This window comes from Pleurodeles waltl, chromosome 4_2 (assembly GCF_031143425.1).
Source record: "Pleurodeles waltl isolate 20211129_DDA chromosome 4_2, aPleWal1.hap1.20221129, whole genome shotgun sequence".
NCBI classification, from domain to species: domain Eukaryota; kingdom Metazoa; phylum Chordata; class Amphibia; order Caudata; family Salamandridae; genus Pleurodeles; species Pleurodeles waltl.
This window is the reverse complement of record NC_090443.1, coordinates 1,120,966-1,139,415: the sequence shown is the minus strand read 5'-3', so window position 1 is coordinate 1,139,415 and position 18,450 is coordinate 1,120,966. Positions and strand designations below refer to the sequence as shown.

At 41.3% G+C, this 18,450-nt stretch overlaps 1 protein-coding gene across 1 annotated transcript in view; it reads right to left on the bottom strand.

Moving 5' to 3' along the window:
• Positions 1-551: 551 nt before the first annotated feature.
• The window catches only part of LOC138292019 (C-type lectin domain family 2 member B-like), a 41,183-nt gene continuing 23,284 nt past the window's right edge, over positions 552-18,450 (bottom strand). Inside the window, exons 4-5 of the mRNA XM_069230333.1 lie at positions 8,594-8,697; positions 552-4,858 (exon numbers count right to left, since the gene is read on the bottom strand). Of these exons, the coding sequence (XP_069086434.1) occupies positions 4,699-4,858; positions 8,594-8,697 (264 nt within the window). The 3' untranslated portion in view covers positions 552-4,698. The remainder of the gene's footprint in view (positions 4,859-8,593; positions 8,698-18,450) is intronic.

Sequence of the window (18,450 nt, the reverse complement as noted above, 5' to 3'; positions counted from 1 at the left end):
ACACTTTCATTTGACTGCAAAATGCAAGCTCTGCAGGCCTTACTTATGCCAACACAAGAGAAAACATAAATTGCATTTAATTAATATGTTTTAATAAAACATATGTAATATGCAAACATATGAATTCAACATTAATAATATTTCCTCAGAATGAATAATACATTTCATATAAATGGAAATCTTTGTTACTGAATTTCATTAAGTACAACAGCGAAGTGCATTTTTCTCACTTTGCATGCATTTTTAAACTCATTAATCATTGAGTAATCACTAGAAATTCAAAATATTTATATGTGCACTGTTAGTCTAAAGTCTAAATTACATTTTAACATCAGTTTTATCATTCTAACATATAATTTCATTCAAAAGGCACCTAAGTTGAACTCTGAAATACAAGTACCGTATATACTTGAGTATAAGCCGACTCGAGTATAAGCCGAGACCCCTAATTTTACCCCAAAAAACTGGAAAAAGTTATTGACTCGAGTATAAGCCGAGGCTGGGAAATGCAGCAGCTCACGGTAAATTTCAAAAATAAAAATACAGGTAGATAACAATAAAATTGCTTTAATTGAGGCATGTGGAAAAAAGGGTCAACAAAAACAATATATTATCAGTATATTCAACAAAAACAATATATAACATTAAAGTATTAACAATAACTTTAAATGTACAAAAACCTTAACTCAATAAGCAACCAAGCTAAAACACAAGCATCAAAATCCTTCAAAACTGGATTCCTCCTCCTCATCTGTATGTCCAAACAGAGCTTCGGCTGTAGCTGGTGTGAGGTTATCATCATATACATTGTCACAGAGTTCGCAGTCATCACTATCACAGCTGTCGTCCTCATACAAAGCACTGTCTTCACTGCCATCCATAGCATTACTTATGCCACATTTCTTGAAGGCGTGCTTCACCATGTCCTCTGGAATCTCTTCCCATGCATCACGAACCCACTTTGCTATCAGTTCTATGTCAGGCTTCATCATATTTCCACCTTTTGTCAGTCGGGCTTGACCAGATGACATCCATTCGCACCACATCTTTCGCACACGGTCTTTGAAAGGTTTATTTAAACACACATCTAAGGGCTGTAATACAGATGTAAGCCCACCTGGAATAACGGCTAAAGTAACTTGAGAAGACTTTGCCAATATTTTTATGTCATCAGATGTGTGGGCTCTGAACATATCCCAAAACTAGCAATGATGGTTTTTTCTTTAAGGCTGCTCCTGGTCGTCTGTTCCAAACTTCTTTCAGCCACTTTTTTGTTCCATCTTCATCCATCCAGCCTTTAACATGTGCGCGCACTGTAATTCGTGGTGGGAAATTGACCTTTTTAGGCAAGGTCTTTCTTTTAAAAATAATGACAGGCCGCAGCTTAGTTCCATTAGCCAAACATGACAGAACGACTGTAAAATGGTTTTTCTCATTACCTGTGGTTCTGAGTAAAACAGTTTTGTCTCCCAAACTTGCCACGGTTCTGTTGCTTGGAAGATCAAAGGTCATAGGTGTTTCATCCATATTCCCAATATCTCCCAGGTCATAGTTATGGATCTTTCTTTGTTTTATGATGAATGAATGGAATGACATCACTTTTTCATCAAGGTCTTTTGGCAACTTCTGTGAAATCTTTGTTCTTTGCCGCAAACATAGGCCATACCTATTCATGAAGCCAGTACACCATCCTGCTGACGCAACAAAATTTTCAATGCCTGGTGCTTTTAATTTGTCATCTTTAGCCATTTGAAGGGCACGTAAGAAAATTCCCATGCGTGTTACGCAGTAACCATTTTGACGACACTCCATAACCCATTTATGCAATTCAGTCTCTAGAGCCCCATATGGAGTTGTTAAACCACGTCGAGCTTTTTTTGCCTTTGGAATCTTTTCCCAGTCAGCTTTCATTTTCCGCCACTCCCTCACTTGTTTTTCATCAACACCAAATTCCCTACTTGCAATACTGTTATTGCTTATTTCTGCTCTTGACACAACCTTTAGTTTGAAAGCAGCTTCGTATGACCTGCGTTTTTGTTTTGGTGCAGGATTAGAAGTACTGGGATCCATTTCTAACAGGAAAAAAAAAACGTTAAAAAAAAAATGCCATACCATAAAATAAAAATATACCGTAAACCCAACTCTAAAAATACTGTAACTAATAGTACAATCAAAATAAAGCTCTATCTGCTCCTACCCCCCCAAAAAAAATATAATTTGACAATAGGTATGTGTATATTATGTCATATTTGCAAAGAACTTTTATGTCTGAAGAAAAGAACTGTGGTGTCTTCAAGCAATGCTTTGCAATTGTGACACTACAAAAATAAACAATCATTTATTGTAACTGCTTTGGAGTGTGAGCAGCAATTCTGGGACTGTAGCAGTGGAAGCTTCAGCTATTTCCACAACCACCTAACCAATTTTACCATAATTAAAATTAAATTCCTTTCAGGAGTGCGATGGGACTGTATACACATAAACACGAATAGAAAACCGGTACTTTTTTTACATACATCTATCTATATATATATTTATTTTTTTATTTTAATCTATATATACACACACACATATATATATATACACATATGCATATATATATATATTGCTCGTTTGCGTCCGGGGTTCATGCTAGTCTTTCATGCTATGAAACAGAGCATGCGCAGGCTCCTTACCTCTATCGCGTTTAAGCTGTACTGCGCCTGCGCGGTAGGACTTTCTTCATTCGCAGCCCATCCGGATGACGTGTCACGCTGGGAGCTGCATCTTCTGTGAATGGCGATCCCGGAAGCACCGAAGCCTCGGCCACGCGCAAGTCCTCGTAAGTTCTTTTTTTTTTTTTTTGTTCACTGGAGTATAAGCCGAAGTGGATTTTTCAGCCCAAAAAAGTGGGCTGAAAAATTCGGCTTATACTCAAGTATATACGGTAATTACATATTTAAAATGTGTGTCAGTGCATCTTTCTACGTTGGTTTTTCTACTCTTCGACTTTCATAAACTTAAACTGTCATGTCCTGATGACTTTTGTGCCATGAGGGGCAGCACTAAATTGCAAGCTCTACCACCTATAAAGTGAAACGTTTAGGAGATCTTGGCCAGGTTTAGGTAGCAACGTTATTGTTGTCTCCCGAGTCAATTCAGTGAGTATTCCCACCGTTCCCATGTATAAGGCACAAAGACATGAGACTAACTCTGTTTTAAATGGAATGTAAAATTCCAAATGTAACCAGTCTAACCCTTGAGTTTTTCCTCGCGCTAGCTGGTCTATAGCTGCACCTCTAGATTGTCGTGAAGTGAAGCTGCTTTTTTCACAGTGACGGTCTATATTGGATGGAACTTATGTAATGCATAATTTGCTCAGCATGGACATACAGTGGTCCTACACAAGTTCTGATAGTAAGTTGAAAATAGTTTATCTCTACCTATGTAGTCACTAAATGGCCTTCCAGTGCCCGTATAGCACAGATAGGACTACTTGGTAAAGCTTGCCTGCCTTATCACCTTCATTATTTTTGGGCATGAGATATGCCTTATATATAATATATATATAATTTAGACACTGCAACCTTTCTATCAGATTTTGATGTTGTTGTAACTCCAGGAGATGTGCCCTATCTCCTGCATTAGCAGTGGTTGAGTTTTCTCATGTGTGCATGGTCGATTTTGCCTCTGTGAATTCCTTGCCAGTGAAGACTTCATGCTTTTCAAGGTTTTTATATAGTCACCTCTGATCATGGTCTTCAAGTGTCCCATTTAGTGTGTGATGCTGACCCTCATTTTCTTTAAAGTCAGGGTCTATTTCTTTACCAATGGTCACCCTAAAGGGAGGATTTAACTGTGCCTCTGGTTATAACCTCCATATTGGAACCACAGGTGTCCCTGCCCCAGCTAGGCATTGTATAATTTACAGATTGTGATCTGAGTTTTAGCGACATAAGTATTCAATGGAACATACACTGCTGAAACCTTTGGGCTAATGTGCAACCCAGGGTTCCCAGTTGTGGTGGAAGGGAGCGGTCCATGTCACAATCTGAAGCAGTTATACTCACTACCACACAGAAAAGGAAATGGCAAGCAACCTAGTCAAGTGTGACAGTAAGGTCTCTAAGAATTGTAATTGTCCTGTGTTTGGTGCATAAAGACTTGCAATTGTGGGGGGTTAACATCTAAGGTGTCCAAACGTCACAAGGTTCCAATGTTACCCTATTAGCAAGAGATCTAATGATCTATAAAATAGCTAACATTTTCTAAATTTCTACTGAACTCTATTCTACTATCTGTTTGCGTTGGGTGTAATCACTGTGGAGACTGAGTGCTACAAGGCCAGTCTAGTGATAATTGCAAGCTACAGATAACACAACATATCAAGACAATTCCTCAGTTGCACTCTACATCAATGAATTGCATTTGTTAATCTACATATATAAATTCTCTTTTGCTGTTGTAAATGATTTGCTTTATTGCGTAGTGTCTCTTCTCTTTCCATTTCAAACCGTGCTCTTTGTTTCACAGTGAGTTGTTTCCATCTTTCCTTGTTATGCATTGAAACGCTAATGTCAACTGATTGCTATCGTGGTTGTTGATGTGTCTAGTAGGTATCCTAGTTTGCTGTTTTTTTTTTTTTGATGGTGTGTTCTGATAATCACTGCAAGGAAATTCTTAAATCTGTTGTGTGGCTAGCATTGACTGACCAGTCCATTAACCGATGAGCGGAATTGTTCTTTCCTCACTGCCGAGCTTGGTTTCTGCTCTATAAGAGGTCATTTTACAGATCCACCTCTGGGGCAAATCGCATCCTGACGTGGAAATCTGTTTCCAATCAATAAAAGCACATTCTCCTGTGTTTTCAATGTTGTATCTAAAAAAAAAAAAAAAATGACAGATGAGTCAACAAGCATCAAATCTGTGGAGAATGCGTGCTTCACTTTGAGATTTGGCAAAGTCGGCATAAATCAGAAATATACACGTAAAAATGTAAAGATATTTTCTGATATAGCCAAGGAAGAATTTTCATTTAAAAAGGCACTTAGGTGGCAAAATGTATAACTTTGACCAAGGACTGGAGGAAAACCCACAGACTCATTACAATAACGTAACATGTTTGTGACAAGTGTATTAATGTATAAATGATTAAATCCACAGTTTGTAATGGGAGATGAGGGCTAATTTTCCACATATTGAATAGATAGAATCCTAAGGGTTTAGCAGTGTGGGAAAGAAAGCAACTCTAAGGGGCATAGTTACAAAGCCCTTGTGCTTCCTTAGGCCACATTAGCGTCACTTTTTCTTATGCTTATGTAGCATTAAGGAGGCATTTTTGTTACGCAATATTTACAAAGTGGCACAACCCTTGCACCACTTTATGCCTGCACCAGGCACAATGTATGCAAGGGGGTATTCCCCCATTAGGAGGCCCAGAAAAATGGTGCAGTAAAATGTGCAAGATTTTACTGCACCATTTTTAGCATAATTTTTAATGCCTGCCTTAGGAAAGCATTAAAGTGCCACTCCCATTGTATTCGATGGACCTCCCTTGACTTTGGTGGATTAGAGCCATCATTTTTGGCACTAATCCAGAAAAGCGCCACAAAAGCACCATCATTTTTGCCGCTGTTGGCCTAATGTGAGCCATACTGTACATATGGTGCAGACATGGTGTTGTTAGGGGGGTGCAATGGGGTGCAAGAAAAGTGGCGCATCATCTATGATGCACCATTTCCTTGTATATATGCCCCTAAGAATCTTCTTGAATCCAAGAGGACCCAAGGCTTTTGCACCTTTATCCCTTACCTCCATGTCATGATTGACTCAAAGGGTCTCATTTACGAGGTCCTATCATCACACTGCGCCACCAGGGCGTCCCTTTTTTATGCTCCAGTGGCACAGTGTGCCATCCCATATTTACAAGGCCACTCAAAGCCACCTTGCGTGGCTTTTCATGGCATTGTAAATATGGGCCCCTTTCAAACATAAAACTGTGTGAAAGGGGCGTTATATGGGTGTTGCTCTGGGTGTTCCCATGCAAAACCCATGGAACGCTGAGGAATCTGATGCATTCCCAGATATTTACAAGTCTGGGAATGCGTCAGATTCCTACGCCACCTAAGGGGTGGCGTAAGAATGACGCAACAGGAAGCAATATCTTTATTATTCCCCCCGTTGTTTCTTCTTTCTATGTGTTCTGCATTCTGCAGCACACATAAAAAGAGGAAAACACCTCTCTTGATTGTTTTTGTACAGGAAGGTCTGCCTTCCAGCACAAAGACAATCATCCCCACAATGCATGCATCCTTGCACCATGGTGCAAGGATGCCTGCACTGGTGCTAGGCAGCAATTTTTGTGCCAGCAAAGAGGGAGTGGATAGAAATGCATCAAATCTTGTAGATACGGCGCATTTCTGCCCTTTCTCAGTGGAGCAGGGAGGCACAGCAAGACACTTGCTACGTGCCCTGTGCCACAGGGCATGTAAATAAGCCCCAAAAGCTTTGTGTGTGTGACAAATGGAGCAGGGCACTATCTCTGAGACTATTTGGTAAGGTATGTGTGTAATTAGGTGTACGTGTAGAACAAGTGTTGCGCAAACCCGAGGGTAGCCGACAGGTAAAATTACTCATTCAGAGTACACTGCCCTTTTTGGTAGCTAGGTGCGAAGGAGTGGGGCGATAGTGCATAGGTAATGAATGTGGCTGTCCTTATGTTTTAGAGCTACTGGTGTATTGTACCTCTCTCATTTGTTGCTGTGTACTGCCCCCTCTGTCAATTCTGCCCCAGAGATGTCTAGCTGCCAGGGCTTGTAAAAAACAAAAGACGTCCAAACAACCAAAATCATTCAAGGACCCAAGAATAAACATAATTAAGGTTGGGAAGAGAATGGAAATCCCCAATCTACCATCTTCCCTTACAATAATTGTCGATAGTCTTATGATGGAAGTCAAACCACTCCATAATTAGGGACCACACAAAAACTGAATGCCTGGGTTCCTGACCAGTAGAATCTCCCAGAACGTCATATGATATTTACTGGTCAAATGGCAGATTTTACTGTTGACTGGCGGGTATGCCCGCTAATCTAGGGGCTGTTATTCTTGAAAGGCATTTGGAGTGGAGACAGTTCATATAAAAGCCTAAAATGTCTTCTTTAGAGGTAGCCAAAATTCAAGAAAATAACCTAAGGCATGGATTTTCTTTTATTAGCATAAATGTGTCTGGAACAGGATATATTAGCCTTTCTGTACTGCTGTCTACAATGTACTGGGAGTGCAACAAACATCTTGAAACTTGAAACGCTCAGGGACATAATCTGATAATCTAATAACCACAATCAAGACTAGGTCAAAGCGAGGCAAGCAAGTTAAATTTGAAAGTTTACTTTTTCAGTTATAAGGGATTTAAAAATAATAATATATTATTATAGTGTAGTAAGAGGTTTCCTGCTGGATTGTCATTTGTCTGTATGACAGCAGACCCCAAGACATAATTTGGACACAAAGAGGCAATAATGATGTTAGCAGTTGGTTTTACCTAAACTGGGCAAAGTCCTATTAAATGGGCGACCAATGAGTATGAGCCACACTATGATTTGGTAAAAGAGACGATTTGAACCCCTTCTAGAGATCACCTGCTATCAAGGTGGCAGTCACTTAAAATATGTTTAGGGTATGGCATCACTGTGGCCAACCTCTAACTTGTTGCACAACACCGCACAGGTTCCATTGTTGATGTGGGCGGTGGTTATCCTCAAAGTCACTCGTGAGTAGGTGGGCGAGGTAATGCATGTCTGACCTCTGTCCACCAAGGAGGACAAACAGAGGCCATAACCAACAGCTTATGAAGTTGGTTAAAGCACATGCCAGAAGAAAGTCCATCTCAAGGATGAGACAAAGTGCAGTCTTCAGTACATGTGGAGTGCTAAGTTCATCAAAGGATTGTAGAATATATGCCCCATGTAGGGAAGTGGCACCAGCATTCTGGAATCCAATGTATGAATGTGACTTATGTATGTGACTGATATAAAGGAGACTTTTTGATCCTTTTGTCATTTGAAAGGTGTGGTGCAGGCTCTCTTTTGATGCACTTTCTGGCAATGCACTGTGGTAGATGCAATTCAGTTTATTCACAATTCAGTTCTTTTGCTGTTCCCTTTACAAATATTTCAATTATTCTAGCAACTAAAATATCCTAGTACTTGAGTCATCATTTTTACCCTTCACAAGAGAAGAGTATTACTTCTATCGAGGGTGCAGTAAATAAGTTGTGGTTACTCTTGTATCATAGGACCTTTTGCAGATAGTATTGCAACAGCCAAGCTGCTCTTGTAAGCTAATCAAACGATGAATTACCATGGGGAATAATGAGCAGTTCAATTAGTTACACGTTTAACATAGTTCTACATGTCGTCTTTAGGTTGCTTTACAGCACTGGATGTATGCTGCTCACAGAAAGAGATGTGAGGGCAGAAGTGCACAAATAAACATCCACTATTTAAGCTGACTAGCTAAAACTCTCTTCCACGTGACTGTAATCTTACATTACACCTCAGCTTCATTTCCATTCTATGCGGTACACAAGTGAGAAATATCGGTTAACACTCACAGACTCTGGTTGTAGGAAGTACCATCTATCCAGGTCAATTTCTCCTGGATGCGCTGTAGGCCAATCCAAAATTCTTTCCTGCAGGTCAATTTCCGAGCAAAAGCCTGAAAAAGAAGACAGATTTTCAAGTAAATTCTGCATTTTGTTCATATCCAAGGCCATACAGATGTTAAAGTGCCCTATATACATTTTAGTAACTTAATATAACAAACCTTCCTATTGAAGCCAGGACTATATTCAAGACTGCTTGTATCACAAATAAAGCTATTCACACTTCCACCCCTCACTACATAGCTATCAAACTCAAGAAGTCAAGTGTCGCTTGATCTTCATGAAATGCTTAGAATCGCTGCTCGAACTGCCAACATTCAAAAGGGAAAGGCACAATCTTTCCCATGTAATGTGACCAGAATTTGGAATTCCCTACCTCCAAACTTTCGCACCACCACCTCTTTTTGGATCTTCAGAATGGACCTTAAATCTCTTCTCTTCCAAACACATTTTTCTAAATTACACTCCATGGCAAGCTCCCCACCAGGTACATGTCCTCACATTTAGTGTAGTGTCCATGATTGTTACATAACACCCTCAAGAGCTATAATGACCTTTCGCTCCAACTCTGTAAATGTGCATTTATGTAACCCTGATCACTTTAACTTTTGTAATATGTAATTTGTAATGGTTATTTTATTTGTAAATACTTGCTCTCACCATGAGTAACCATGGTAGCTATACGTATGGTCACCTACTACCATGTTACTCTAAATTTCTCATGTAACATTCTTTCGCTCTATTGTAAATTGTTCCTGCACCTGAAGGTAATGTCTGTGATATATAAAAATGCATAAATAATAAATAAATGAACCTGTAGATGTTCAAAATGTCATTAGTGGGTGGGAAGATTGGAGAGTGACATGGAGCAGCATGTAAGATACGAGGCAGGGGTGAGGAATTCCTATAGCCCAGCATCCAGGACATACTGTTTGAGATCAAGGACAACAGGTTTTCATGGTTTACAGTACCACCTTATGGACCAGGGAAGGGCATTGTCTACAGTTAACATTTGTGTCTGTGTGTTAATGATGTTCGCACTTGTGTTTATGGCTGATTAATGCACAGCTTTTATTATTAGGGTGAGTGCGCTATGGAAATGCAAGCTTGGACGGCACTATTAACAGTAGCTCCAGTATAAAAATGTGTTCACATGTTTTCAAAGTTTAACAATATGAGACTGCATATAATGGTCCCAGGATGCTCTCTGAATAGATGCAAATATTTGCAGAAGCTTGAAAGCAAGTTTGAGGATTCTTTGCTTTCAAAATCAAATTGTTCAATAAAATAAATGCAACTAGGAAAAAAACATTTTTTTAAACTACTGTGAAATGTTAGGTGCCATTTCTTTGAAGCATTGTTTAGTACAATGTGTTCATGCATGCTAGTAATTCTAAAAAATATATCCATAATGGAAAAATCAGTGTAACCAGATTCAATATGATTATGGGATGCATGAAAATAAACAAGCATTGGCAAAGCCAGTGCGTTCGACATGTGTTATCAGTCTTTTGGTTTTGTCAATGTGTGTCTTGTTTTTACATTGTTTTTGTAAACCTTTATTGTTGTGGGAGCTGTCGGGGCCTCACTATTATACCAAACACTGGCAAAAATAAAAATATTGAACAATGTAATGATACACTCTTTGTGAAAGAGCAAAATAGTATCATTCATTATGAAGCCAGTTAACAGAGAGAGAGAGAGAGAGAGAGAGAGAGAGAGAGAGAGAGAGAGAGAGAGAGAGAGAGAAATTTTTAATAAAAACAAAAGGTCTGGGTTAACGCCAGACCTAATTCGGGGCCCAATCCTTACAGTAAGTCACAAAAGTGCACCCACTGCATATGTCCTTGCATTAGTGCAAATTTACCACTTTCATGAATTACTAAGAATTTACAGAAGTAGTCCAGGAAATTTCACTCCTAGAAAATATTTGTGAACTGCATTTTAACTTGAGCAAATATGTGTGTGTAGATTTCCTCATACAAAAATCTGTTGAGCATTTACAAATTCACTTTCTCTCCAATTACTTTTTCCCAACTGTCAGGAATACATTTCCAAGCTTTCTCAGTGTGGGAAAAGAATACAGAAGAGCTGGTAAAACCCTAAAACATGCAGGTTTGTAAGTTTGTACAGACTCAAGAGGGCATTCCAACACTGGAACTATTGTTTAGTGCTACCTCCAGCCACAATATGTACATCCAGCAGCGGCTTGCGTGGCTGGGACGGGGAGCGCTCACAGGAGAAAATTAATTTAAAAATAATAATAACTAGCTGCTTTGCTCCCGCGCCGCTCCTCTCCCGTTGCTGCAGCAGGCACAGGCTCCCAGCCTGCCCTGTGCCTATCCTGATGCTGCTTACAGCAGCATCAGGATTGTCTGGAAGCTCCCAGCCAGGGCACTCCCAGGCAGACTGGGAGCTTGTGTATGCTCTCTCCAGCCCAGCAACTGTGTTGCTGGGCTGGAGAGAGCCTACAGTGCATGTGTGTTTGGCCAGCCCGAGACGGCCAGCCAAACACACATGCGCTCTAAGGGGAGTGCACAGTGCACTCCCCTCAGCTCGTCATCCCCAATGCCCTGCCCCTTTCACATGGAAAGGATAATAAACAGAGTTTATTATCCTTTCCATGTAAAAGGATTTGCAGCGGTTGCTGCTGGCGGGGGTGACACTCCTCCGCCTATAGGGAGGAGCCGCGCCTGGTACATCTGTAGAAAGGTGGCACAAAAAGGGATTTGTTTGTATTCCAACCCTACTATAGTATGAGCACTGGCATAATCAGAGAGGCTACTGTCAGAGTCCTTACATAGTGTGGTTGGTGCCATAATTTGTCACTGCACTACATGGAACTAAAGGGACAAGTGGATTTTGTTACAGAAGTAGATTTATGAATCAACCTGTCCCATTGGCAAGTAGATATTTTATTAAATTCCACACCCCTGCGAGAACTCTGGTTCAAGGGGTGAGTGAGGAATGGCTGGAGTAGAAAAAATGGATGAGGAAAGAGTTCAAAAGTGTGGAGGCAGAGAAGACTGGGGAGGAAGCGCAGATGAGGGATCATCCAGCAAGCTGATGAAATGAATGAGGTAAGGTGAGGAGCAGAGAGGAGAGGCAGAAGAGGGTAGGCTTGGGTTGGCTGAAGGGGACAGTGTGTATATTGAGCGTTAATGATAGAGGAAATGGTCCGATTTCTGAGTGACGCGGGCAGCTGGCTTATTGTGCACCATTCAAGGGAGTAAGAGAGGGAAGACGGAATATTATGAGGGAAACTTTTCCCCTGTCCCCATGTTTTATCAAAGATTGAGAATATTTAGAATCAGTCTAAAAAAAGTCAGTACATCTGTGCTAAAATGACTGACTGAATATTACCTTGGGGGGAGTAGGTAGAGAGTGCCCACTTTGATGGTCTTTTTAGCAAAATGTAATATGATAGTAAAGTAATAGTGGTTGAAACAAGCAGTACTGGACTACAATTTCAGGTCTCCAACTTTACTAGGTTGATGTTGGACAATGTATCTATCCCATTATCTGACAATATGTACGCACCTTGAAGCAGGCTTGATGAAAGAAATGAATATCAAAATCATAAATCGCCAGCATGGCTGTTATTCACACATTAATGATTGTTTAAATGCAGGTCTCCGCAGTCCGAGTTAGCATCATCTAAAGGTGACCAGTCCTGGAAGCTGTATTGTGCAGGACCTCTCCTGCGCTGCAGGTCCTCACTCTTAGCCACTGACAGACACCAGATAGGTTTACAGCTCATGAACAGTAATATGTGGAAACTGCCAGGCAGCTGGAGCTATCCCTGTTAAGAAATTAGCTGTCATTTGGCAGATGAGGGCAGGCAGCCGAACTGACCACCCAAATGCAGGTCAAACCTGCGAAAAAGGGGAAGGTTGGCTATTCTTCTCGCATCTGTTCACGAGGAAGGGAATAATGAACCTCATTGCTTGAAATTACAGTGGAAGAATTTGCAATGAGCGTATGGAAAGAGTTCTGCCTGTTGTGGGTGAAGGTGGTTGTGTTGTTAAAAAAAATATTTTCTTGTCTGTTGATCTACACGCAGTATCCCACCAACTGTGCACCAGCGCTCAGCGTCCAGCATTGTCAGTTCCTCAAATGAGTGTGCACCTACCCTTGGCTGTTGGCTTGAGCGCAATCTAGACCTGCTCAGTGATTAATTTGTACCAGTCATTGCAGGTGGGACCCCTTGGCACGCAGTTTTGGGGACCAGCACTTATTTTTACTTCAGGCTTTGACTCAGGAAAACACAAGAGGAAAGAAAGAGGAAGAGAAAGATGGAAAAACTGAAAGAAAGAAGGAAAGCAACGATGTAAACGACCCTGAAGAGTGAAATAAAGTGGAAGGGAGTGTCTGGTGCTGTATTAAAGTGGTAGGAGGTGGAATCAGGACAACGCAGCCAACGTATTCGGCACCCGCAACATTCAATATGGCCAACCACTGACTGCTGAGGAAAACTTTGCCTCCAACACTTATGTTTTTATAAATTAAGCACTTAACTGACCGAGCCTTGTACAAGTGGCTATTTAGATATCGTGATCTGAATGGTTTTGAACAAGGCTAATGAAGTTAGACTACAACATAAAATTGCATATCTGAATTAGGAGCTCCTCCAGAGAGACAGTACTAATCAATTGTCGAGCGTTAGTGGCACACCAATGTTTGAATCCCGAAAAAGTCCACAGGCAAATCTGGAAGTTACATTGTAATTAACAGAAGCAAACACAGATTTCTAATTTGGCTGGGATTAACACAGCAAATAACACAACAAACTCTGTGCCACAGTGGCTCTCTACACGGGATAACGTTCCCATGTCGAGAGCCACCCTGTTTAGGGATATCTATTTATAGAGTGTGTAGGTCAATGGCTGGTTTTGATTATTACAAAAGGACGGTTCCATTGATACTTCCTCACTTGTGTTATATATGCCTGCTCACATGTTCTGCTCCCTTTTTGCACAGATGTATGCTTGGGAAATAAAAGCATTCAAAAAGGGCAATCGGAAGTGGCTGTGTCAGGCAATCTTAATTTTGTGCTACCAGCCTCCTGGGGGTTGAGCAGGAGTACTTTGGGGTTCCAGGGGCCATACTTAAAAGAGCTTGTACCGCCACTGTATCACTTTTCTTGATGCAGCGGCAGCACAATTAGTGTTCCACGATGCCCCATATTTACATACTGACGCATTGGGCCCAATGCATCAGTTTGTGTAGGCCTGCATCACATTATACCTGCATCAGGTATAATCTATGCAGGGTAGGCATTCCCAAGTTAAAAGCCATGCAGAACTGATGCAGTGACATTTACAACTTTTCATTGTGTCACTTTACGGCTTGACTGCATCAAAATCCTTACGCCTCCTTAAACCAGGCATATGGATTGACGCAGGGCTTTTAACATGGTACCCGCTGCTGTGTTCTGATGCACTGCTGGAGTTGCGTCAGTTTTACGACGCAACTCCAGCAATGCATCACTCTAGTACCAGCAGATGCATCAGAATTTCGCCACGTGAAACCTTGGGCCATGGAGCTCTGTATTGTAAATACAGGGCATCCATGGCATCGCTACGGCATTTGAGGCAGGCACAAGAAATCGGACGCATCAATTCTGATGTATCAGATTCTTGGACATATGCCCTAGGTGTCTAAAATAATAAGCATAGCTACCCCTTAAAAAGATGACTTATAGGCATAGTACAGGGGCGTTCCACTCACTACATTGTTAACCCACCTTGTGACACATAGAGATAATAAACAAAAAATCATTTTCATCTTATCTGAAATTGCATTTGCTGATTACTTGTTGGATTTAAATATCACCATTAATCCCTGTATGGTTATTTCCAGGAGTAATGTGAGAAATACACTTATACAGTATGTGGTGTATGGAAAATGTAAACACACGTAATATAAAACCACGCTCTGGATAATGGTTTTGAGTCAGGTGACTGGCTGGGCTGGAGTACAAGAAAGAGCTCTTTCTGCCCACCTTTGACAGTTGGAGAGGGATAAACAGAATTTCATCCATTTTAAGAATGATCTGACAAACACATTTGTCTACCTTATTTGGCGGTTCACTTTCAGTTTCTCATAAGGCAAAGCCTTAAACCTAACAGCACTATTCAGTTCGGGAGAGTAAACAACGTGTGGTTTCTTGGGGTGGAGTTAATCACGCTGCTATGGAAATGTTTCTTTAGGAACAGAGCACGTGGCAAAGTAGTGACACTTCGCTATTAGCAATTACCTGTGAAACAACCTCGCCAAACCTGCTCAACAAATGGTCAAAGTCGGAGCTGTAGAAAATGAATGAGTTCTACCACAAAAAAGGGTATGTTAAGGTGCCTCTTTGGTCCAAAGAGTGACTTCGTACAAGGGCAAATAATGGAATTATTTCTTTAGGGATGCTGCCAATCCTACAGATATCAACACCTTCTTTGTAAGTCACAGGAAAGTGAGGTAGCCCAGGTTGGTTTCAGGTTCTGCAATATAACCCTTCATTGTAATCCACTGACGAGTAATTTGTTTGAAATCACCTAAGAGCTGTTTCTCCCAACTCTTTTTTCAGACCCTAAATGACCAGAGAGTTATGAAAAGAATTCACAGACAAGGATTGGGACAAGCGAGGCACTGATGTGGAGCGGCCTTCCATTATTTAATAGCAAAGATGCTTTTTCTTTTCTATCACACATTGTGCAATGGGAATCCTGATGAACATCTCAATTGTCCGCAGAATCTATGTCACCAGCTCAAAAGCAATTAGAGTCACTGGCCATTGCAGTGGTCTGCCATTACTTCAGCAGGTAAGATTCACTCTTCTCCAGGCAAACAGCCCTACGAACCCTGGGATTGAGCTATGAGAGGGTAATGGCAAGATGGTGATGAAAGTGGTCATTCAAGGAGATGGTGATGCATCATCTAACAATTTTCCTAAGGGTCAATCCTGCCTGTTGCCCCTGTTGTTTCATTTACCGAATGGAACGTTATTGTTGCCTGCTGCGACATTTATATCCCTCAAAACACTGGAACATCTGAAAGTTTTGTCGATGACGAATATCCACCTTGTGAATTAAGCCGAGATGTTCACCAAGACTAAATTTCTTCTTCTTCCATTGGGCAATTTATTATTCAGTACACTTTGGTTCTTATGTATAGTCATGTCAGTGAGGTTCTAAATAAAATGTCAGGTTGCATTTCGGTTTTACAAAGCAGCACAATCAGAAATCACCTTGAATTTTTTAAATCCAAATGTATCATAGTGAACATCTTGTCACCCACTGTAATTGAGGAGTCACCCATTGTAAAGTGCTGGCATGTCTTGACACTAACCCGTTTCAAAAGGCCAAAGTCTAAAAGAGCACCCCTCTGCAAATGTTTCGTGATATAGTTTCTTATCAATCTGGGTGCACTCTATAATTACAAAAATAATTAACAAAATATGTTTTATCTTTTGACTTCCATGTTAAACTCTTTCTTGGGTATCAGATCAAGAAGCATCCCTGACTCTAGGATGTACACGTTTCTAGAGAGAGAGATTTTTAGTGCAATCATTATTTTGATTTAAAATCCTCATAGAAGATGTGGTCCTCTCTGCTGTGAGACGCAATGGGCAGGCTCTGTGGCAAGGTCAAGCACACCTTTCTTGCTTATCCTTTCACAAAGGAGCTCCATCATTTTCAACACAAAGCTTACACTATGAAATGGTAACAAAAAGAGTATTTGTCATTTTCTATCCTGCAAATCTCCAGTAAACAGAAAGAAAAGTTCATGATCAGCTGGGACATTTAGGCGGTCATTCCGACCCTGGCGGTCATTGACCGCCAGGGCCGGGGACCGCGGGAGCACCGCCAACAGGCTGGCGGTGCTCCCAAGGGCATTCTGACCGCGGCGGTACAGCCGCGGTCAGAAACGGAAAACCGGCGGTCTCCCGCCGGTTTTCCGCTGCCCTGAGGAATCCTCCATGGCGGCACAGCTTGCTGCGCCGCCATGGGGATTCCGACCCCCTCACCGCCATCCTGTTCCTGGCGGGTGTGACCGCCAGGAACAGGATGGCGGTGAGGGGTGTCGTGGGGCCTCTGGGGGCCCCTGCAGTGCCCATGCCAATGGCATGGGCACTGCAGGGGCCCCCGTAAGAGGGCCCCACAAAGATTTTCAGTGTCTTCCATGCAGACACTGAAAATCGCGACGGGTGCCACTGCACCCGTCGCACCCTTCCCACTCCGCCGGCTCCATTCGGAGCCGGCTTCCTCGTGGGAAGGGGTTTCCCGCTGGGCTGGCGGGCGGCCTTCTAGCGGTCGCCCGCCAGCCCAGCGGGAAACACAGAATAACCGCGGCGGTCTTCTGACCGCGCAGCGGTATTCTGGCGGCTCCCGGCGGCACCGCGGTTAACGTGGCCGGCGGGAGTCAGAATGACCCCCTTAATGTTTCAATGCATTCTCTTTTCTCATAACTTCCAAAGCATTTCACAATGATCCGTCAAAATTGTATTAGATAAACCTCTCAAAATAAAAAAAAATCTGATTCACTGAACCAAGAAGAATATATTTTCCTTCATCAAATCCTCTTATATTACCTTGTGTGTCATGGGGCAACTCTGAAGGTTTATTATCATCCTGAAATCTACAACTTATTCCATTGCTCTCTGTGGCTTTGCTGAATTTGGCTTCCGACCTTGACTCCATTTTCTTAACATTTCAAATTAGTCCATTGGTAATGATGTGACTCCAGCTCTCAGAGCAATTGGTCACTGTGGTTCACCTGTGCTGCTGTTCTATCTACTTTTCAGTTGTGGTCACACTCAAAGTGAGTTACTATCTTGAGGATCACGGTTTCTTCCAGAGCCTTTCGATGGCTTACCAGTGGCTAAATCTGTCCTTCTCTCTACTCTAAATTACATTTGTCTGGACGCCAAAAGTGCAATGTAATGAATTTCTTTTAAAACAAGATTCATAATATTGATCAAGTTTGCAAAGCAGGCAGTAAGCCACAATAAAAGATCACTTCAGATCATTGTGCTTAGGCTTAAAGACTATAAATGCTTCTCTCCAACAAGGATCAGTGCACAATGCCCTACAATTAGCTACACAGTCTCCCTGCTAAATTAAACAGTGGCTGACTGACTGGAACCAATCAACTACAGATCCATCTCTAACATACCGTTTATCAGCAAAATCATGGAGTTAATACACTAGTTGTAAGATTCTGTAGAAGCTAACACGTTTCTAAACAACAAATAATCAGGTTTTAAACTGAGAAAGGAGACAGACATAGCAATGTCTAGTATCAGACATGATCTGATTTGTTGCCTTGAAATTGTAAAAATTGGAATTCTAGTTCTCCTCGACCTGTCCACCATATACGGCACAGTGAATCTTAAAACACTTCTAGAACTTCTGTGAAATATGGGCTGGGATACAATAACAGCCCTTCAGTGATTCCAGTCATTCCTATCAGACCTCAACAAACAAATTAGAATTGGTTCCACCTTTTCTAAAGTGAACTCCGTCTCATAAGGAGTCCCATCAAGAAACTTGTTTTATTGTGCCTCCTCTTCAGAATTTACATGTAACCATTGACTCAGCACAAACTACAGTTCTAAATACACAGAGCATTCAACTTCAGTACTTCAAAATGGCTACTGTCAGACAGTGCCATTTTAGGTAGCAAACAAACACATAAATAAATACATAAATAAATACATACTTACATACATACATATCCTGATTTGATTGGATTTTGTGTTGCCATTTGACACCACAAACCAAGATATTCTTATGAAAACACTTTTTTCCAGC